Source organism: Canis lupus, chromosome 34 (genome assembly GCF_003254725.2).
Source record: "Canis lupus dingo isolate Sandy chromosome 34, ASM325472v2, whole genome shotgun sequence".
NCBI lineage: Eukaryota > Metazoa > Chordata > Mammalia > Carnivora > Canidae > Canis > Canis lupus.
Window position 1 is genome coordinate 37,163,963 of NC_064276.1, and position 21,403 is coordinate 37,185,365.

General features: G+C 36.0%; 1 protein-coding gene across 11 annotated transcripts in view; it reads right to left on the reverse strand.

The window, feature by feature from the left end:
* Positions 1 to 21,403, reverse strand: part of SPATA16 (spermatogenesis associated 16) — a 236,455-nt gene that overhangs the window by 78,388 nt on the left and 136,664 nt on the right. For all 11 annotated transcript variants that reach the window (XM_025425617.3, XM_025425616.3, XM_025425615.3 and 8 more), the window contains exon 5: positions 19,582 to 19,666. In XM_025425617.3, the coding sequence (XP_025281402.1) occupies positions 19,582 to 19,666 (85 nt within the window). The remainder of the gene's footprint in view (positions 1 to 19,581; positions 19,667 to 21,403) is intronic.

Sequence of the window (21,403 nt, forward strand, 5' to 3'; positions counted from 1 at the left end):
GGCTTTCGCAGGGCTCTCCACTCACAAGGGTATGTGCTGGAGCATGGCTTCCCTTTCTCCCTAATCAGAACCATTAGAAATGGGATTGTTTCTTGTGGCTTCTGCCCTCCATCTTGAAGATGAGTAAGGTGGTGGTTGAGTGAGCATAAGTGTGTATGTAAGAATAATAATTGAATTCTCCATAGAAATATTTTCTCAAAGGACATTATTATAACTCCAAGAAGAACTACTGTAATACAGAGTAGAATGAGAATACACATTACTCTTTCACCAGATCTTGACATATCTTTGTTGCGTTTTAATGTATTAATGTTTTTTGTCCTTCTAGAGATAGACACTCTTGAGGCTTTGAACCTGTCTCACAAGGCCTTGTAAAGGAATCGGGTATATGTTATATACTCTATTATATGTATATGTATATGTATGTCTATATACATAACATTTATATATATAACATTTCTGGTGCATTACTGAGTGACTCATTACCTAGATTATGTGAAATGATCTAGAAGAAAATTAGCTTTGCTAAAATAGAAGGAATTTTTGACTGAGTTAGACACCAAGATATCAGGTTTTCATTTTGAGATGGTAATAATTTAGTAATGTAGGGTTGGGCTTGTCTTTCATGAAGAGTCTAATATCTGTAAATTGAAAAATTATACTTCAGGAATTTTAAATGCTAGAATATTTTGTAATAATCATAGTTATTAAAATATGGATTATAATCTATTTTTTATCATCAGTGTAAGATTCTCCTAGATTTTGAAAATAAATAGAGGAAGATACCAGATAAGGAACTGCAGCTTGTAAAAAGTAAGCTGTACTAAGGAATTTGTTCCATTTCTATACATCAATAATGAAGCAATAGAAAGAGAAATTAAGAAATCAAGCCCATTTATAATTGCACCAAAAATAATAATATACCAAGGAGTAAACCTAACCAAAGAGGTCAAAGACCTGTACTCTGAAAACTATAAGACACTGATGAAAGAAATTGAAGATGACACAAAGAAATGGAAAGATATTCCATGTTTGTGTATTGGAAGAACAAATATTGTTAAAATGTCTACACTATGCAAAGCAATCTACTACCAAAATACCAATGGCATTCTTCACAGAACTAGAAAAAAAAATCCTAAAATTCATACAGCACCACCAAAGACCCCAAATAGCCAAAGTAATTTTGAAAAAGAAAAACAAAACTGGACGTATGGACAAGTCCAGATGTCGTGTTATATTATAAAACTGTAGTGATCAAAACAGTATAAAGCTAAACATTTAGATCAATGAAACAGAACAGAAAAACCAGAAATAAAGCCACAGTTACATGGTCAATTAATCTTCAACAAAGGAGGAAAAAATATATACAATGGCAAAAAAAGACTGTTCCTCAAAATGGTGTTGGGAAAACTGGACAGCCATATGCAAAAAATGAAACTAAACCACTTTCTCACACCATACGCAAAAATAAACTCAAAAGGGATTAAAGACCTAAAAATCCTTCAAGAGAGTACAGGCAGTAATCTCTCTGACATTGGCTTATAGCAACTTTTCCTAGATAGGTCTCCTGAGGCAAGGGAAACAAAAGCAAAAATAAACTATCGGGACTTCACCAAGATAAAAAGCTTCTGTGCAGTGAAGGAAGCAATCAACAAAACTAAAAGACAACCTATGGAATGGGAGAAAATATTTGCAAATGACATATCTGGTAAAGGAGTTAGTATCCAAAATCTATAAAGAACTGATACAACTCAACACCCATAAAACAAATAATCCAATTAAAAAAATGGGCAGAAGACATGAACAGACATTTCTCCAAAGAAGACTTACAGATGGCCAGCAGACACATGAAAAGATGCTCACCATCACTCATCATCAGGGAAATGCGAATCAAAACTACCACGAGATATTACCTCACACCTGTCAGAATGGAAGTCAACAACACAAACAATAGGTGTTGGCAAGGGTGTAGAAAAAGGGGAGCCCTCTTGAAATGTTGGTGGGAATGCAAACTGGTGCAGCCACTGCAGAAAGTAGTAATGGAGGTTCATCAAAAATAATAAATAGAACTATCCTATGATCCAGCAATCACACAACTAGGTATTTATGCAAAGAATACAAAAATACTGATTTGAAGGGATACGTGCACCCCAGTGTTTATAGCAGCATTATCTACAATACCCAAATTATGGAAACAGCCCAAATGTCCATTGAATGATGAATGGATAAAAAAGACGTGGTATAACATATACAATGGAATATTACTCCATAAAAAAAGGATGAAAGGGGGAAAAAAAACCATAAAAAAGAATGAAATCTTACCATTTTCAATGACATGGATGGAGCCAGGAAGTGTTATACTAAGTGAGATAAGTCAGTCTGAGAAAGACATTTCTCTCATATGTGGAATTTAAGAAACCAAACAAATGAGCAAAGGGAAAAAAGAGAGAGAAAAAGAAACCAAAAAACAGACTCTTAACTATGGAGAACAAACTGATGGTTACCAGAAGGGAGGTGGGTGGGAAGAAAGGGCTAAATAGGTGATGGGGATTGAGGAGTGCACTTGGGGTGATGGAACTGTTAGATCATTATAATGTACTTGATACTTGAAACTAATATTAGACTGTATGTCAACTAACTGGAATGTAAATAAAAACTTTAAAAAAAAAAGTAAGCTGTGCTAAAAGGAAAGGTAGATTTCAAGTGATACTTTTTAATTTGACAAACATTTTCTGCAACTGAGTTATTCTTTCCCAATGTGTGAGTTTCTCTGGTGTCAATAGATGCCACATGTGAACAAGGAAGGGGAAAACAGTCAGTCTACATGTCCTGTTGGTTAAGTGTACATTGCTGTTAATTATGCTTTCTCTGGTGCTACACACAAAAAAGCTTTGAAATTATGTGTTTACATTTGGGTTATTTCTAATAACTCTCTCTATTGTTATCCTCACATTTATCAAGTTTTAAAGCTTATAGGTACATAAACCAAGAATGTATGTGGGCAGCTCATTTTCTCTACAAACAGTAACTTATAATAATTTCTCCTTGTTCTTTAGCTGAGCAAAAAGAACCATTTGCTACCTCGGAAATCAATTTGCCCAGGATAATTTTATAACGAGGGAGATGATGGGGGAGACAGGGAAAGAGAGATACTTCATCAAGAGTAAAGGAAAGGCCATCAAAATAGAGGGAAAAGATGACTAGCAAAAAAGAAACAAATAAAATTCATTCCTTCTTCTAACTCCAAGAAGGTTGCTTCTTCCTGGTAAATTTTTTAAGAGCTCTCAAGGTGCCTAGGATAAATCTGGCAAACCACAAACCACAAATGTTTTCAGGATGGTGCGATTATGAAATTTTTCCCCCTACATTTTTGCTGGAAGATTTGGACAAACTGCAACCTTTTTAACTATGTGTCCAGTGATGGTCGTTCAGTAGCAGAAATATTGTCAGTTCTAATTAGAAAATGTGATCAAATTATTATAGATTATTATCAAATTATTCCTTTAATGCTTCCAACATCAGGGTTGACCATAATTGCAGTAAATTGCTTTACTTATAAGATTATATCTGGAAGGACCTTGGGAATTTTCCAGCTCAATTCACTGAATTGGAGATGAATTGAGGGACTTGAAGAGGCTTAAGTGACTTTTCTCAGGATGAGCAGCTTTTTAATGCCATAGAATTTAGAATTAGGGTCTCAAATATTATATTTCAGTTTGTCTTCAAAAAATTGTGTCTTTCCCTCCTGGGTTTTACTTTCCTGTTTGAAAGCAGTCATAATAAACATCAGCTTAAATTATAAATTCTTTAATTTACTTAAGTTTTGCAGTGTATGTGAGTTAGAGAATTTTAGAACATATATATGTATATGTGTCCTGGGCACATGGTTGGCATTTCTCAGTCCCTCTTGCAGTTAAGTGTAGCCTGTGGCTCTGTGTGGATCAGTGCAATGTAAGCAGGAATGATACTGTTTCTAGGTCTGGCCCATAAAATGCTGCCTCGTATGGATCCTCTATTTTCTTTTTCTATCATCTTCCTGAAGCGGGAGGACGCCCAGGACGTGGAGGATGATGGAGCTACATGGTGGAAGAACTATGGGTTGTTCTCATTATTGCTGATTTGAGGAGAACCAATCAGGGACACCCACACTGAATGAACTACAGCATGAGTGTGAAATAGACTATTATTGTCTTAAATTACCAAAACGTTGGAGTTGATTGTTATAGCAGTTAGTCTATCCTAATTCACAAACAATAATAAAAGAAAATTTGTATGTCCTTCATAATCTATTTTTTTCTACTAAGCTTTATGTATTATTTAAAATGTAGACAAAAAAAACATGGTATTTTAGGAGATAAAATAACTTTTTATTCAGTAGTGTGAGAAATGCTTTTTTATATCCTATTTCCTTTAATCCTCATAAAGTCCATCTAAGTAGGTATTACTAGTGGATGAATATTATGATTGTATTATTTTCAGAGTTAGCATTAGACACAGGAAGCAGGGCTCTACTTGCAGACTATAAATGATTGATGAGATGGGAATCTTTAGTCTTTAGTGGCTAAATATGGTTCTTTGCGATTACATTGGTAACGATGTAATTTTGAATGATGACTAGAATTTTCTAGAAAATGGAAAAAGAAAGTTTTTGTGACCGATAATTTTCAAATTCAACCCTCTGCATGTATATGGGTTCAATTTGAAAGATTACAATTTTCCTGAAATTTAGAATTAACTTAAAGAGCCAATTTAGCTAAAGAGCAAAATACCTTACTTTGAGACTTCCCTATAAACCTATTCACTGTATCGCTTGTGCAATAGTCCAGATTGACATTTTTACAATGATTTTATTAATATAATGGTATGTCAGAATAAAATATGTAATAATTGATTGTTTGCCCCTGCCTTGATGAGCAACATTTTTTAATGCTGAAATATTACCTTGGATTTATGGGAGTTCTTTTATTAAACAACCCTCACTGTGAGTTCTGTATTTTTCTAATATAAGGGAATATTTGGCAGCTTTGCCATTACATTTATCAGTCTAGTGATGTGAAAGTTATGTCTAGATGCAGTTTAAATCAAGATATTTAAATTTTTATTTGCAGTGTTTGGAAATGACCAGATTGTATGAATGAGTTACCTATACCAAGGTGAACAAATTTTTATACAGCTGTTATGAATTTCTACTTTGCAATCCATCTTGTTTAAAAATAGCCACAATAAATATCATTTTAAGTTCTAAAGCATTTTAATTTACTTTAGTACTTTAGTAGTGTATGTGAGGGTTATAAAATTTTAACATATATATGTATAGGCATTTAATGGCATGTATAATGTATAGGCATTATAGGCTCCCTCTCTCTCTCTATATATATATGCATTTAATGCCTAAAATTTACTCTGTATTAATTTTTAATTATTAATCACATTCGGTAGTAAAATTTTGTATCTATGTCCCTTTAGCATAGAACTAAAGAGATGAAAGGAATCCAAGATATTATTTTAAAATCACTCAACTTTATAACCAGGGAAACTGAGGTTTGCTGAGTTCTCATGACTTAACCCAGGTCACAAAATGAGGGAAGGAAGCAGGAGAGGAGTGCATGTCTCCTAAACTAATGCTTTCTCTCCCACTCAGTGACTTTTCATCCTTCTAGTTAGAATGCAAATTCCTAGAAGTATAAGATCAAGTTTTCCTTTCTTTTTTCTTTTTCCATGACTATCTCATTCCTATCTTCAAAGACAACAAGAACTTGACTCTAACTCTAACAGAGAACCAAATAGACCACACCAAACCTAAACCAGGTCAAGATCCTCTTTACAACAATAACTAACACAAAACAGAATATTCATCCTCCATACCTACTGACCACAATAAGACTGTTTTGCCCACCAGCTCTTCATTAGATTTAAGGAATGCTATCAATTAGCAGGCCTGTCTCAAAGAGAAACATTTACAAAAATTAAATGAAAGGCTTCTTGATAAGGGAACTTAAATAATAATGTGCTTGGGTTGGTCTAGCTTATTTAATGGCAGAGCGCATATAATTCATAAATAGAATTTTTAAAGTACATTCTTGTTCTAAAGACCCTGAATAATTTTCTGCTTGCACACTAGAGAAATACCAGCTGATAGAAACTCAGAGTTACAAGTGTGGGTTTCAGCAGCCTCCAGACTCTTTAGGATGCCACAGAGCTTTTATTCTTGATGACTTAAAATGAGTCACCAAAAGGTATCACAGGAATAAATAGCTACATTACCTGTAATTATTTCATAAGCACAAATGGGTATTACTGATGGGCTTTAGCCTCTGTGTTTGGTGGCAAATGTCAGCACAGTTTGGACCCTTTTTTGTCATTGTGCATTTCTTCTCTATATTTAGTTTAATTATATGAAGGTAGATATTACTTTCCCTAAATGTATATTGTTTTCTGATTGTATTTCTTGATTGGTAGTTTTAGATTGGGCTTGCTGGTGCACAATGCTGACTAATGGCAGAGCTGGGACAAGAACTCGGTGACCTGGTTTCTAGATTTGTACTTTTTTTTTACCCCCAACAAGCATTTGTTTTATCTCCTAGGCTACTATGTGAGATGCCTTTGAGAAGAAAAGTCTAGGATGCCCTTGAAAAACTGTACTTTGGAAAAGTTGAAAGAATCCAAGGATGTTCATTTTGGAGACAAGAAATATGTTGCAGGGACTAACTTTCTGTCATCAGAGTGCAACCTACTGTTGTACTCTGACTGGGCAGCCTTCAATTAATTCACTGAGAAATCTGTAAAACTCATTTAACAATTAAGGGAGTCTTTCTGGACATCGGCTGGGTGCTGTAGATACATTACTCTCTTTACTTGTTAAGGCAACACTGGAAAATAGGCATTATCCCATTTGAAAGATTAGGAAAACTCCATATGCAGTAGTTCACAGGGTTACATTGTGACAGAGCTGGGATTCAAGCCAGTTCTATCCCAGTCAGAGCCCCTTGCTCTGAGCCATGTGTGGTGTGCAGACTCACAAATGAGGGTCATGGCTTCCATCAAGTTTTGGAGGGCAGAATTGGAATCTTCAGCATTAGGAAAAATGTTCAACAGAGCCTTCCCATGGGGGAACCATTCATCTTGGAAGCTAGTAGCCCCATGGCCCTGGTGGTCCACAGACCAAGGAGGGAGATGGTCTGTCTGGGAACTCAGGAAAGGGGACTGTGGGCTGTGTCAAAAAAATGTCTTTATAGTGCTTTCATCTATTACTCAAAGTTTGTCTTAGGTATACTCTTATATCCCCATAATTTCTTTTCTCTATCAAGTTTCAGCTTTGCCCCAGCAACTAGACACATCTTCTTTCTTATTTCTCTCATTTGTCTGTAATTAATCCCTTTCAGGCTGTGGCTCCTTCTGGAGGCCTTTATATTTTAGGAGGTAAGAGATTGCAGGAGGCTGCTATTATAGGGCAGGTATCCTTCTATATGCAACTTTTCATCATCAACAGGTCTCAGATGTGGCATATTTTCATCTGTGAGAAATGTGATGAACCGGTCAAATATTTATATACACATACACAAATATTTATTGTACGCACACAAACACACTCTATGGCAACAACAAACTACAACTTCAAGTGGTATTAGATGAAATGAAATGGGGTGCTATTTTTAAGAGACCTGCCACTACACTTCCAAGTTATGGATGTATCCAGTCTCCAGTTTTATCTCTGATTTGTGTCTTATACATGATTGTTAAGGCTGGACAAACCCCACCTGATGGAGAGTAAATACAGTGAAGATTTGCCATACTAATTATGGTGTTTTCTATCTCTTTAGGTTTGGGCTTGAAATAGTCCTCCCGAGGTTTCTTGAAGGATGTCACTCTCTTGGATAAAAACAGGTCTGTTTATTTTTATTTATTTTACTTTTTATTGCTTTTTAAAAAATATTTAAATTCAATTAATTAACATAAAATATATTATTGGTTTCAGAGGTAGAGGTCAGTGATTCATCAGTTGTATATAACACCAGTGCTCATTACATCACATGCCCTCCTTAATGTTCATCACCCAGTTACCCCATCCCCCTACGACCCCTCTCCGGTGACCTTCAGTTTGTTTCCTATGATTAAGGGTCTCTAATGATTTGTCTCCCTCTCTGATTTTGTCTTGTTTTGTTTTTTCCTCTCTTCCCCTTTGATCCTCTGTTTTGTTTCTTAAATTCCACATGAGTGAGATCATTTAATTGTATTTCTCTGATTGACTTATTTCACTTAGCATAATATACTCTAGTTCCATCCATGTCATTGCAAATGGCAAGATTTCATTTTATTTTTTAATGTTTTATTTGTTCATGAGACACACACAGAGAGAGGCAGAGGGACTCCATCCCAGGACCCCAGGATCATGACCTAAGCCAAAGGCATCCCATGATTTCATTTATCCAATGGCTTAGTAGTAATCCATTATCTATCTATCTATCTATCTATCTATCTATCTATCTATCATCTATCCCACATCTTCTTTATCCATTCATCTGTTGATGGACATCTGTGCTCTTTCCATAGTTTGGCCACTATGGATATTGCTGCTATAAATATTGGGATGCAGGTGCCCCTTGGGATCAGTACATTTTTGTATCTTTGGGGTAAATACCCAGTAGTGCAACTGCTGGGTTGCAGAGTAGCAGCTCTATTTTCAACTTTTTGAGGAACCTCCATACTGTTTTCCAGAGTGGCTGCACCAGCTGGCAGTCCCACTGATAGTGTTCTAAGAAGGTCCCCCCCAAAATAGGTCAGTTTAACAGTTATTTTAGGATCCTAAAAAAGAAGTAAATCATGCCATTTGTTGAAGACAAACATTTAAAATGCTGGGGCCTCATTATCTAGAGGAGGAGAGATTAGAAAATATGAAAAAGAAATTAAAAAGAAAATGATTCAACCAGAAACTACAGTTCAGGTAGTGTACACAAACTTCAAAAATTAGTGAGGAAAATACAATCATGTGAATTCAAGAAAAGAGGAGAATTCATTTTTAATAGGTGTGCAATGCCATCAAAAAGATGGCTGAATATAAATAAAAACATTAAGAGCTTTGAGCTTTACAGATTATCTTATACTTGGGCGCACACAGTTTAAAAAATTTCATGATTTCATGGAATAGTTATTCCGCATCTCCAACTGCTAAAAAAAAGTGACCTCAATTTCTCTGCAAGCTTGTAAATCAATAACCCATAAAAATCTATGGGAAATATAAAAGATAACTATAAAAATCTCTAACTTTGATCATAACAATTTTTGATTTTTAGATGCAAACAAAACAAAGGAGGAATCAACATGTTCACCAGCTTAAACTGGAAGGCAGTCTCTAAGTAAACAAAATAGCCTCATGACAACCTAGGAAAATAGCACAGGACTCCTGGGACACCAAATAGCTACCCCTAAATTTGTTCAAGTAAAAGAAGGCCCAAACTGCCTTAAATCTATGAAATCCGTATCATTCTCAAATGAGAGAAAATGAAATTTGGAGGTTACTTCTTTCTCAGCTAAGAACTGTCAGAAACCCAAAAAGCTTTTTAGAAGGGAAAAATAGAGAAGGAAAAGCTGACTCTATTTAAATAAGTGTGAGTTCCCTCCACTGATATTCCTACAAAACCAGATACCATTAAAAAATTACATATATATATATATATATATATACACACACACACACACACCACGTACATATAATTATATTTCTGAAGATGAATACTAAGTAAATATTTCTTGGAGTGGCTGAGGATTACTTTTCTTGTTTGATGTGATGCCACTATTTTCTAATGAGCTTGAATTATCAACTTGCAGATAGAGGGTTGATATACAAAGTGAAATATGCTGTCCGCCTGCAGGGCCCCTTCTGAGGCACTGCCCGCGAATTCTTGTATGATCTGGAAGCCTGGCACTGTTGGAGCTGGGGACGGAGCTGCGTGTTTCTCAGGGGCCATTAGGACTTCAAAAGCAGACAGCCTCTGAAAGGGTGGCACTCTGATGCAAATTCACACTAAGGTGAGGTAACTGTGGCTCTTGGTAGGTATAGGGGGAGTGAGGAGGGGGGACGGCATGGGGAGAAGAGAGGGACTGGCACGTAAAAAGCCACCTCACCTACTTGGCAGTTTGGCCAAATCAATGTCACTAAGTATATACAACAGTACTGAGATGTACACATAAATTCAATATGCATATGGTTCAGATTCTTCCCTCTACCCCTCCCTTCCTCCCTCCCTCCCTCCCTCCCTTCCTTCCTAATGCCTGGGACACTCACAGAACATCAGTGGAAGAACTACACTAAACTATACAACCAGAAAATAATGTCACGGTCACTATCTTCTTCACAGGAACACTCAACCTTAGATCAAATACATGCCTCAATTACATCTTTCATTTAAAAGTGAACCTCTCCTACTGGCATACTACCTCAAATAGCATCAAAGCAAAGTGAAACACAGGCAGCATTTAACAACGCTGGTAACCATGGAAACATATCATTAAAGAATATATAAACAGGAATGAATAATTAGATGAGAAATTCATTTCTACATTTATCTTTTTCCAAGACCCAGGAAAGGAAGCTCTCTTTTACCTCTCATCTCAATTTGGACACTTCCTCCTTAGCCTGTCTTCTAACAGAAAAATATGAGAATTCATAAAATGAGAATCTTAATATTGCCTCACTTAATAGATAAAGCTCTTTGTAGGCAAGTGACTAAAACCGATTGCAATGCCTATTGTTTGTTGTCTAGATGTAAAACTGAAGGTAGGAAGGAATCCTGAGGCAGCCGAAGAGTTTGCTTTGGGGATGGGAGTTAGGCAGGAAAATCTGACTTGCATCATGGTGACAAGGCGAGAGCAGTTAACCTTTAAAAACAGGAAGTACAAGCTGCCTCACTTAATAGAGGCATCTACGTGGTGGGACTGAGGGGAGAGTCTGGGCTCATGGATTCTTTCAGTGCTAGTACTCGGACACTCTACCTTCATACCTAGCAAAGTCCTAGATAAATTCTATGGCAGGCTAAGTTGGACATAAACTTAAAAAATTTCAAGTAGCTTTAGAGACCATCTTGCTCAGGTTGTGCATTGGAATCACCTAGCTGGGAGGTAGGAGACAAGACAGTTTTTAGAACCTCACCCAACTCTGGGAATCCAATACTGTAAATATTTTCCCAAGTGATTTTGATGCAGTTGGTCACTAGGCCAGTGTTTGAGGACCACTGACCAAGGCTGACTTTTCATCATAGAGCAGTAGAAACTAAAGCCCAGAGCAGGTGTGGTAAACCAGCAGTTTGAGTTGCTGGTCTTAATTTTTCCCCTCCCTGTTACGATATCACAGCCATGCCTTTGTCATGGCTTTGCAGTGAACAGAAGAATCTTACCCCTTGCCCTTTGGCCTTGACCATATATGGCTGGCTTTGGCAAATGGGATGTTAACAAGCATGGTATGAACAGAGGCTTGGAATGTGCTTATATGATTTTGCTTTCTCTCTTGGAATTCTGCATCTTGCCATAGGATGAACAGAAATCAGGTAACCATTGGTCAAAGGAGGATGAGACACATGTGGATCATTGTGCCTCTCTGTAGCTTAGACCTAAGCCTAGCCAACTCCATCCAAGATGGGCCTAAATCAGCCAAATCATGACTGGTAAGCCAACCTGCTTATTACTATGATAAGCCACTGAATTTAAGAATGATTTGTCACGCGGTAGTATATTATAGCAGTAGCGCACTAACAAAAAAATGAAGTGACTTATCCAAAACTGAATTCTAGCATTGGAACTAGAAGTTATAGCTTGTGAATCTTAGGCCTGACTTCTTTCTCCTGCTCTGTAATGTCTGTTTTCCTTTGCTTTCATTCCTTCCAGAGCTAAGCACATATATCTATATCCATTGCCTTTCTAAGGTCCTTCTGCTCAGCCTACAATCTGTATATTCCAGAACACTCTGTCACCTTCCCTTATCAGAGCTTACCTTTCCTTCCATCTTGTTCCTTCAGATTCTGCTTTCATGTTTCCAAAGGGACTAAGAAGTCTCAAAATAATTCTCCCGATTGTGTTAAGGAGTCACCCATTAATGAGTTAAACACTTACAGATAAAATTTCTTCTGCATATGATGTGGGGCTCACGAGAGACTTAGTGCCAAATAGTGGGAATTTAAGCATGACACATAGCAGTTGGTAGGAAAAATATTTTTAGGTGGGTGAGTTTGGTGCTTCTTAAATTACATCTAAACTAAATTCTATAAAGTTCGAGTTACTTTCAGACACTCTTTGTCAAAATATTTTATAAACTATATGCCTGATGGGGCCAAATAAATAAGTAAATAGACTATAAGCAAAGGTCATTGGGAGAAATACTCATATGGCATTCTTATTTTGTTCCTTTTTGTGGAAACATTTTTCACATGGAAGCAAATCTTTAGAGAGAACACATTTTTCTTTTCTAAAATATGTAGGTGTTTTGTTAAAGTAATAAAAAAAATTTCTGGTTCTTTGACCTTACTTTGCCTGTAGTTTCATGTTGAAGATTTTATTTTTACTTTAAGGTTGAGATATCATAAATCTGTATCATGTAAATGACTAATATTGGGATAATTTTGCAATATCAAGAAGAATAACAACAAAGAACGGAGTGAAAGGGTTAGTCTTCATTATTGGTAGAAGGGATCAAGTAACTTTCAGTGTTAAGTTAACCTGTGTCATTCTCTGGTTAGTGCAGAGAAGTCCATTAGTTTGCTTCTGTCTTAATTGCTATGTTTGAAAGGAGAAGCAAATAGATTAAGACCTTAGGATTTGCACAGAGACATCCATGAGCACATAAACCAATGAGCCAAAAGAATATTAGAAATCAGCAAACTTCTCCAAATATTCTGATATATCCCAAATCAACTAGAGCCCAAAGTTGTACACATTTGTAAACTTAAAACACACACAGACACACAGAAATACTTGTTGAATTCATATAAGCACAGAACTTTTTATATAGCAAATAAAAAACTATTCCAAAATATTCTTAATATTATTGGTTTGAGTTTCATGTAAAATAATATTTAATTTGGTTAACTGAATTTAACAAATATGTTTTAAATCATTACTCACAACGCACTTTGATAGTACTGTGGAAGAAAAACAGATTAGGAAGTAGTTTCTAATTTAAGTACCAGGTTTTTTTTCCTGTTAATAAATATTTTGTGCTAGAATACATTCTTCTTGAAGACAGGACAATGTCTATTTTGTTCACTGCTGTACTTCTAACACATATCACAGTGCCTGACACACAGCCACTAATAAGTGCTCAATAAATACGAATGAGTATGAATGACAGAAACGATTTGAAAGTAAAGAAGAAAAGTACCCACTAATTTAAGAGTAGTCTGCACACACTGGAATGGAAAGATTTTAAGCTTGAATGACTATAATGCAGTTTAAGGAGGAACTAGATGATGCTAGCATCCTGGGTGCTATTTTTGTCTTTGAGTTTTGGAAGCAGCAAATGTCTCATGCTAGGCCCAATATCAAGAAGAAAAAGGACTGTTGCAAAGAGAAGGAGTACACAGGGGCTTAACCTGTGGTCTGTTGAACTCTGGAAAGCAATGGAAGGGCTTTAGGGCCCACAGACTGTGCTCTATCTTCCTCAAGCATATGGCTAGGGAAAATCTCTTTCATCTCAGTGCAGCCAGTTCCTGATTTTGTCCTTTGAGAGTAGACTAATTTCACCAAAGAAAAATTTCTTGTGGTGAGCCCTCTTTGGAAACCACTTAGGCCATTGATATCTTTAAGATGGTGAACATTCAATGCCAAGTACAAGTTGAATTGGATGGGAAGTCTTGGTATTCTCTGCACAGATGGAGGATCTGTGAAAGTTGGCACTGCCTCAGCCTTTGCTGCTTCACTAAGGAAAGATGCTCCACATGTCAGGCTTTCTACGGGGGCCTGTATTGGTGTCAACAGCCCCTCCAACAATCCCAAAAGAGGTCTTTCAGTTGCTGTGAAAGTCTTCAACTTCCTCAGAGCCAAGAGCTCGAATCAGTGCCTTTTCAGTAGATCTTTGTCAAGATACAAGAACACACCATGAGGCTCTTTCTTAATAGAGAAGTTTGTTGGCAATTCAGAGAAGAAATTTAGAAGTGATTTAGTTTGATTAATTCTTGAAAATTTTTTAAGAGAAAAGAAAACTCCTTCTTAGAACAGATTGATAGTGAGAAGTTCATTTCAGGACTAGCTTTATAATGGCTGAAATCTTAGTCACATAAATGAAGCAAATCTTTTGATTAAAATGCTGAATTTACTATTAGAAATACTGCTGAAAAACTATCAGTTTTGTTTGTTTGTTTGTTTTGGTCAAGCTGCTACTCAAATGAGGTGGTTGGAGTCAAATAACAATATAAATTTTCTAATACTGGAGATGAGACTGACAAAGTCTTGAGAATTTCTAGGGACAAAAATCAACAGACACTTGGCTCTATCTCTTATGAAGGTCACTTTTTGTTCAGATGGCTTTAAAATTGAAACAAATTGCTGACATAGATAACTTTGATTATATAGACTTAACGAAGATAATCTCATTGACCTGAGGACAAAGGAAATGATGCAATGTGAATTTTGGTTATTCTTGATGCCTGCCTATCCATATGAGATCTTGTGAGCTACAGGAGCTCTGATTCCATTTGCTATAAGAGATTTGTGAATCAGGGTTGATCCTCTTATTGCTATTAAAATGAAGCATTGACATTGGCATGATGTCAAATATATTTCAATTTCTTACTCCAGAAAAATTGCATTACTTTTTAATAATAATGATAAAATTATAATTTGCCATATTTTATGTGTAGGAGTTCCAACGCAATGAGGTAAATAGTAAGCACAATTTTTTGTGTATATGTTTACGAATACTGTTTCTAGGTGGATGCTTGTAAATTGAATCAGATTCTCAGAGGGGTTTGTGACTCAAAAAAGAAAGAAAGAAATTTTAAAAGAACAATTAAGGTGAAAAATAAGCTGATCAAGCAGCTTGCCCCTGTTTATGGGGGCTCTTCTGTACTTGTTTTGTGGGACTTCTGCCACAAAATTAGCTGTTGTCATCTTTTCTTACTCCATTTTTGCTGAGTGGTGCAGATTGGAGTTGGCTCTGTTACCCACACTGCAGGACATAAAAATCTGGCTCTGGATCTAAGGGGCAGGGGCTTAGGAGGTGGACTACAGTTCACTGTAAAAATCTTCTTGGAATAATATTACTTTAGGAGCAGTAAATACATAGTGGTCACTGCCTCAAAATAGCTAATTTCCAGCCTGATTAGGGACTTTTCAGTCTGTTAATTAGTTCAGAATTGTGATGAAGTTTCAAGGTGTTTGAAAAAAGAAGAGTGGCTGATAATAGGAGACTGGGTATCAGGCTGTGGAAGCCTACATGCAAGTACAGTTGTGACAAGTTATTTCCAACCCTCTCTAGCTCTGAAGAGGTGATGCTATTATAGAATAACATGTGCAAACACTTTTATTCAGAGTGATATATTCCAGTGTGAGCTGTCATGTAGTGTAGAGTTTTATGCCTTTTTTTCTTGCTGGGTTGATGATATGAAAACCCTTCCTAATACAATTGAAAAGTGTTCTTGAGCTCACCAAAGCAAAGGTCTGTTCTTTTGTATCCAAGAGTTTGTAAGCCAACAATTTGTGAGAGTAGGTGTAGACCGGCTCTTAAATTTTTACATACCCAAATTTTCCATTTCCTGTTTAAAAACTCTGAGAAGTGGGATCCCTGGGTGGCGCAGCGGTTTGGCGCCTGCCTTTGGCCCAGGGCGTGATCCTGGAGACCCAGGATCGAATCCCACATCAGGCTCCCGGTGCATGGAGCCTGCTTCTCCCTCTGCCTATGTCTCTGCCTCTCTCTCTCTCTCTCTCTGTGACTATCATAAATAAATAAAAATTAAAAAAAAATTAAAAAAAAAAACTCTGAGAAGAATAATTGACCAGAGTGGTGGATATTTTATGTGGTTGAAAGGTAACTTCATCACTTACAATGGTAGTGAAAATAGTCTCTGCCTAAGCCTTAACGAATGTCTAAGAATGTATATGCAGATACAGTTTCTAGTCTGTGATGTTTGGGGGGCATTTGTAAATTCAGCATTATAAACTCAATTGCCATGGTGGATTGGGGGGTGAAGTACCCTTGTATTTAAAAAGATGACATGGGGGAAGCCCTGGTGGCGCAGCTGTTTAGCGCCGCCTGCAGCCCAGGGCGTGATCCTGGAGACCCTGGATCGAGTCCCACGTCAGGCTCCCTGCATGGAGCCTGCTTCTCCCTCTGCCTGGGTCTCTGCCTCTCTCTCTCTCTCTGTCCCCATGAATAAATAAATAAAATTCTTAAAAAAAATTCTCTATCTTTAAACAAAATAAAATAAAAATAAAAAAATAAAGATGACATGGACTGGGCACTCTCTGGCAATATCCAAAAGCCTCTTTTGATTTAGGACAGAACAAGGTTTAGAGAGGAAGATATATACATTTAAATTAAGATTGGGGAGAGGCAGGCTTGCATAAGGAAGTATGTAACTGGTGAGAATGGTGTGGTGTGCTAATGTTGAGGCTGGTTAGAGAGATTCAGTTTACGGAGTTTATCTGCATGATGAAATTTCTAATTATGTTGCTTCTTTTTATCTTAATATGTGTGACATTTTTGGATGTGCTTAAAATATTATATTTCAGTGCTAAAATGAGCTATAAGAATCGACCTTCTCAAGCACTTTCTGCTAGTCATCTCTTATATTCTAGTTAGAGTTCCTCTAGAGTCTAATTGCCTTGGGTTAGATAACTATTTGGTGTTAGAACTTGGACTGAATCAGACCTGACTTCCAAACAAGGGCCCTTTTCCAATATTCCAAGTTGCTGCAAATTAAAAGAGAAAAAGAATACCTCAACAACCAAAAAATGAATAATTCAATTAAAAGTAGCCAGAAGACGTGAATAGACATTTCTCCAAAGAAGACATACAGATGGCCAATAGACACATGAAAAGATGCTCACCATCACTTATCATGAGGGAAATGCAAATCAAAACTATCATGAGATATCACCTCACACCTGTCAGAATGGCTAAAATCAACAACACAAGAAGCAAAAGGTGTTGGTGAGAATGTAGAGAAAGGGGAACGTTTTTGCACTGTTGGTGGGAATGGAAACTGGTGTAGCCATTGTGGAAAATACTATGGAGGTTCCTCAAAAAGCTAAAAATAGAACTATACTAAGATCCAGCAATCACACTACTAGGTATTTACTACCCAAAGAGTACAAAAATACTGATTCAAAGGGATATGTGCACCCCAATGTTTATAGCAGCATTATCTACAATAGCCAAATTATGGAAACAGCTCAAGTGTCCATTGATTGATTAATGGGTAAAGACGAAGTGGTACATACATACAATGGAATATTATTCAGCTAAAAAGAATAAAATCTTGCCATTTGAAATGACATGGATGGAGCTAGAGAGTATAATGTTAAGTGAAATAAGTCAGAGAAAGACAAATACCATATGATTTCATTCATATGTGGAATTCAAGAAACAAAACAAATGAGCAAAGGGGGAAAAACAAAGAAAGAAAGAAAGAGGCAAACCAAGAACCAAACTCTAAACTACAGAGAATAAACAGACAGTTACCAGAAGAGAGGCTGGGTAGGGGTATGGGTTTACTAGGTAATGAGGATTTAAAAAATTATTTGAAAAAATAAAAAGAGACTACAAAGAGAAATATATTTTCTTATCTTTTATAAATACAGAATAGTTAACGGAATTTGTTTTCTTACTTTTTGTGTAGCAAACATGCATGTATTGGTAAGTGGAGATTATTTTCCTACTTTGAGGTAAATTAGCGTTCTTTAGGGATACTAGTGTTTTTTGAAAGCTAAAGGAAACAAATAAAATATTCACAGTAAATCTTAACCAGTTGCACCAACACTGTATCTATTTTTTCCTAGTTCAATGTAGAAAACACAGTAAGTACTGAATTTTTGTTTAGTGAATAAGTTAAATCAAACATTCATTTGGGACTCGTTAAATGCCAAGCTTGCTGAATGTTATCTAATCCTTGAGATTCAACTCCTTTCCACTTCTCTCCAGAAGTTTCTCAATCCTTTAACAAAAAGTCTTCCTTTATTATATTTATAGCTCATATTATTTGCTTATATTTTTATATCTAGCAATTCTTTACAACTATTTAATTATATGGCTCTAAATAACTGCTACTGTTTTGCATGTTCCAGATTCCCTGAGGAAAGTTTCAAACTTATCAGGAAGTTAATAAATTTTTTTGAGATTAATATTTTGTTCACTAGGTCATTTTTTTCCCAAATAATCACAGGTCTCAAGTATAGTAGGACTAATGTAAACCTTTAGTTTTTATAAATAGGTAAATTGTGCTCCAAATATTTAGATGGAACTATCTAAATTATTGAGCACTTTAGATGATAAATCTAATACTTTACTGTCTGATAAAGATAACACATGATAGGGAGACAGAAAACTGAGGGCCAGGACACAGTAGTTGAAAATATGGGAAAAGTGAGGAAGCATCAGGAGACTATTAATAATTATTTCTCCCTTTCATATTTGTGTTTTAGCAGATCTTATTCTAGTTGGTTTGAAAATTAAATTAAATCATCTTGATGCATAAGGAATAAAAGACACCACACACTCTAGAGAGGAGAAGATACAGAGGAGGGATTTGGCTTTTGTAGCTGACTTTCAAATATTTGAAACAATTTCATTTGGAAATAAATGGGTTTCCTCGGTCCACGTTTCCCTACCGGGAACCATTGGATTGAAGTTCTAAAGGGGTAGAAATTCATTTTACATGAGGTAAACAGTTTAGTAATTAGCAAATCAGATGTTGTTTCTTGGAATAAATGAGCTCTTCATTTTGGATCTATTTCAGTAGAAAGTTGTTGACAATTTGCTGAGAGCAGACAGGAAGCGAATAGATTTATGTATTGTGAAGGAGATTGAACCAGTGAATTTTAAATTCTCTTTATAATTCTAAGAGATTGCCACTCTCTTCTTGGGATCTAATTGACCTTTGATATGACTTCTTGATGCCATTTTGAATAATAAGAAAGAAAAAAGATCTGCAATTTATTACATAAGTGTTCCAAACACTAAATATTACCCAACAAGTACAACTGATCTTCGCATTTTCTTTCGTTACGTAATTGGTATTACTTCTAGGGTCTGCTTCTACAGATCATAGATCAAAAATAATCTATGAAAATACAATGTTCATATTTTAAAGGATCGTGTCATTAGGGCAGCATGCTTGGGAAAATAGTTTCTGGGATGTCTAAAATTTATATTGGGTTGTAAAACTGAAGTATGGGCCAAGGGCTAACAACCTTGAATTTTGCCCTTAAAATTAGTCACAGACAATCTGCTTCTTTACAAATACATTACTACTGAGTAGTGTCCTTCTGATTGATATGGCCAGAGCTACCTTTTTCAGCAGTCTTTTAAGCACCAATCCTTCATTCTGGTTCTAAAAATGAGATGGGCTCCTCCTCCCTAGTTGGGACATCAATTTTTACCTGCCAATACAGTTTGATGAGCTTGCTTATACACTGCTCACTTCCTCCACAGAGCCAGAACATGTAGTCAGCAATCATGGCACTCCTAAGAACAAGGACAATTAAAAAAAATAAATTTATAAGACAGAAGGAAAACCATAACAAGTAGTATATGTATAAATACTGAGGAAGAAGATTTTGTAATGTATCAATTTGACTAGATGAATATTAAGCAAAGCCGCGGCACATTTTAGACTGCAGAAAGTAGGGTGGTTTTTGTTTTCTGTTGTTTCTTTTAATCTAAAGTAAAACTATAAGAGAAACAACCAGCCATTTGTCTTCTAGATGTTTTTTTCTGCTTGTACGGTGTAAGAATACTTAAAGACTATGAAGGAATGCATTGTTTTGGTTGCCCCTTATTAAGCTTCAAAGCATTTATAGAGCAGCACATATTTTATGGACTCTAAAATGCCTTCAAACCTAGCTTAGCATGTACAGGTAACTATTGTAGTGCTATTTAAGCATATCTCAGATTTTACCTGAATTAAAGATCATTCACCTGTGATTACATTGGCCTCCTTAAAAGTAAAAATAAAAAATTTTCCAATTCAACAAACACTCCCCTCCCCCCAACTTTTGTGTTTAATTGAATTGGTTTTAGTATCTAGTGTGTACAACCACTGAATTAGTCTTATTAAGCTGAGAGGATATTAAAAACTATTGCGCAATTGATATTAATTCATTGCTTAGCACCCTTTGGAAAAACAGTTTACTTTTATGACTGTTTCTGCTAGGCCTCTCTATTTCTTTTCTCCAGAGATTCCAAATCCAATTAAATGTGACTAGAAGTAATTCCAAATTGTCACGTTAGCCAATTAAACATATAATAATCCTGTGTACCAAATCACTAGTACCAAAAGTTTATTTATTTAAGTAGAGCTATCATGGTGTACCCCTGAATGTTTTTCTTATCTTTGCCTGCAGATATGTGTTGTTTCTTGACATCATTGTAAATTGAATTAGAAATTTTCCTTCCCTAAATATAGGTTGTCTGAAGCACAGCAGCTATAAACTTACTATGGTACTCTGTTAGAAGAATTAAAATGTTTAGATTCTGGCTCAGGACAGACAAAAATTAGGACTTAAAAAAAAAAAACAATGGGAAAAAATACCACCATTTGGAGGGTTATGCAGCTCAATATATTTTTTTACATGTGTGGTATTGGAAAGGAGCTGTCCACTGACATTTCAAAATAAATGACAATAATTTAGGAATATAATCTTTTAAGAGCCCTTTTTATAGTTTCCAAAGCCCTAATTTACTGATAAGATAAACTGAGCTAGGAGGTTTTGATGTTGTGTGAATATGTAAGAAGTAGGAAAAAAAGTTGTGAAAATTATAGATGAGAGGGGGCAAAAGTGAATTTCAAAATTTGCATTTGATAGAAACACTTGGAAAAATTTTCCTCTCATGACTACCTAAAAAGGAAGTCTACTTAGGTACCTGTCACCTAATAGAAATCCATTTAACAAATTCTGAATTTAGGAAATCAATGAAAATTTTTAAAAATCTCACTCTCAAAGACAGCACGCACGTATTTATAGAAGTTGGGTACTCTTAGGTGACGACTTGATTCTGCACTCTGATTTCTCCTCTCATTACCATTTGGATGTGTAGATATGGCTCAGCAAACATTGTTTAATGAGGACACCAGCCATTAGTTAAACCAGGGGTGAGTAGAATTTTCCTGTAAAGGGTCAGATAGTAAATAGTTTAGGCTCTGTGGGCCATGGGGTAACTGCCTTGTGGAAGGACCTATGGACCATAAGTAAACAAATGAGT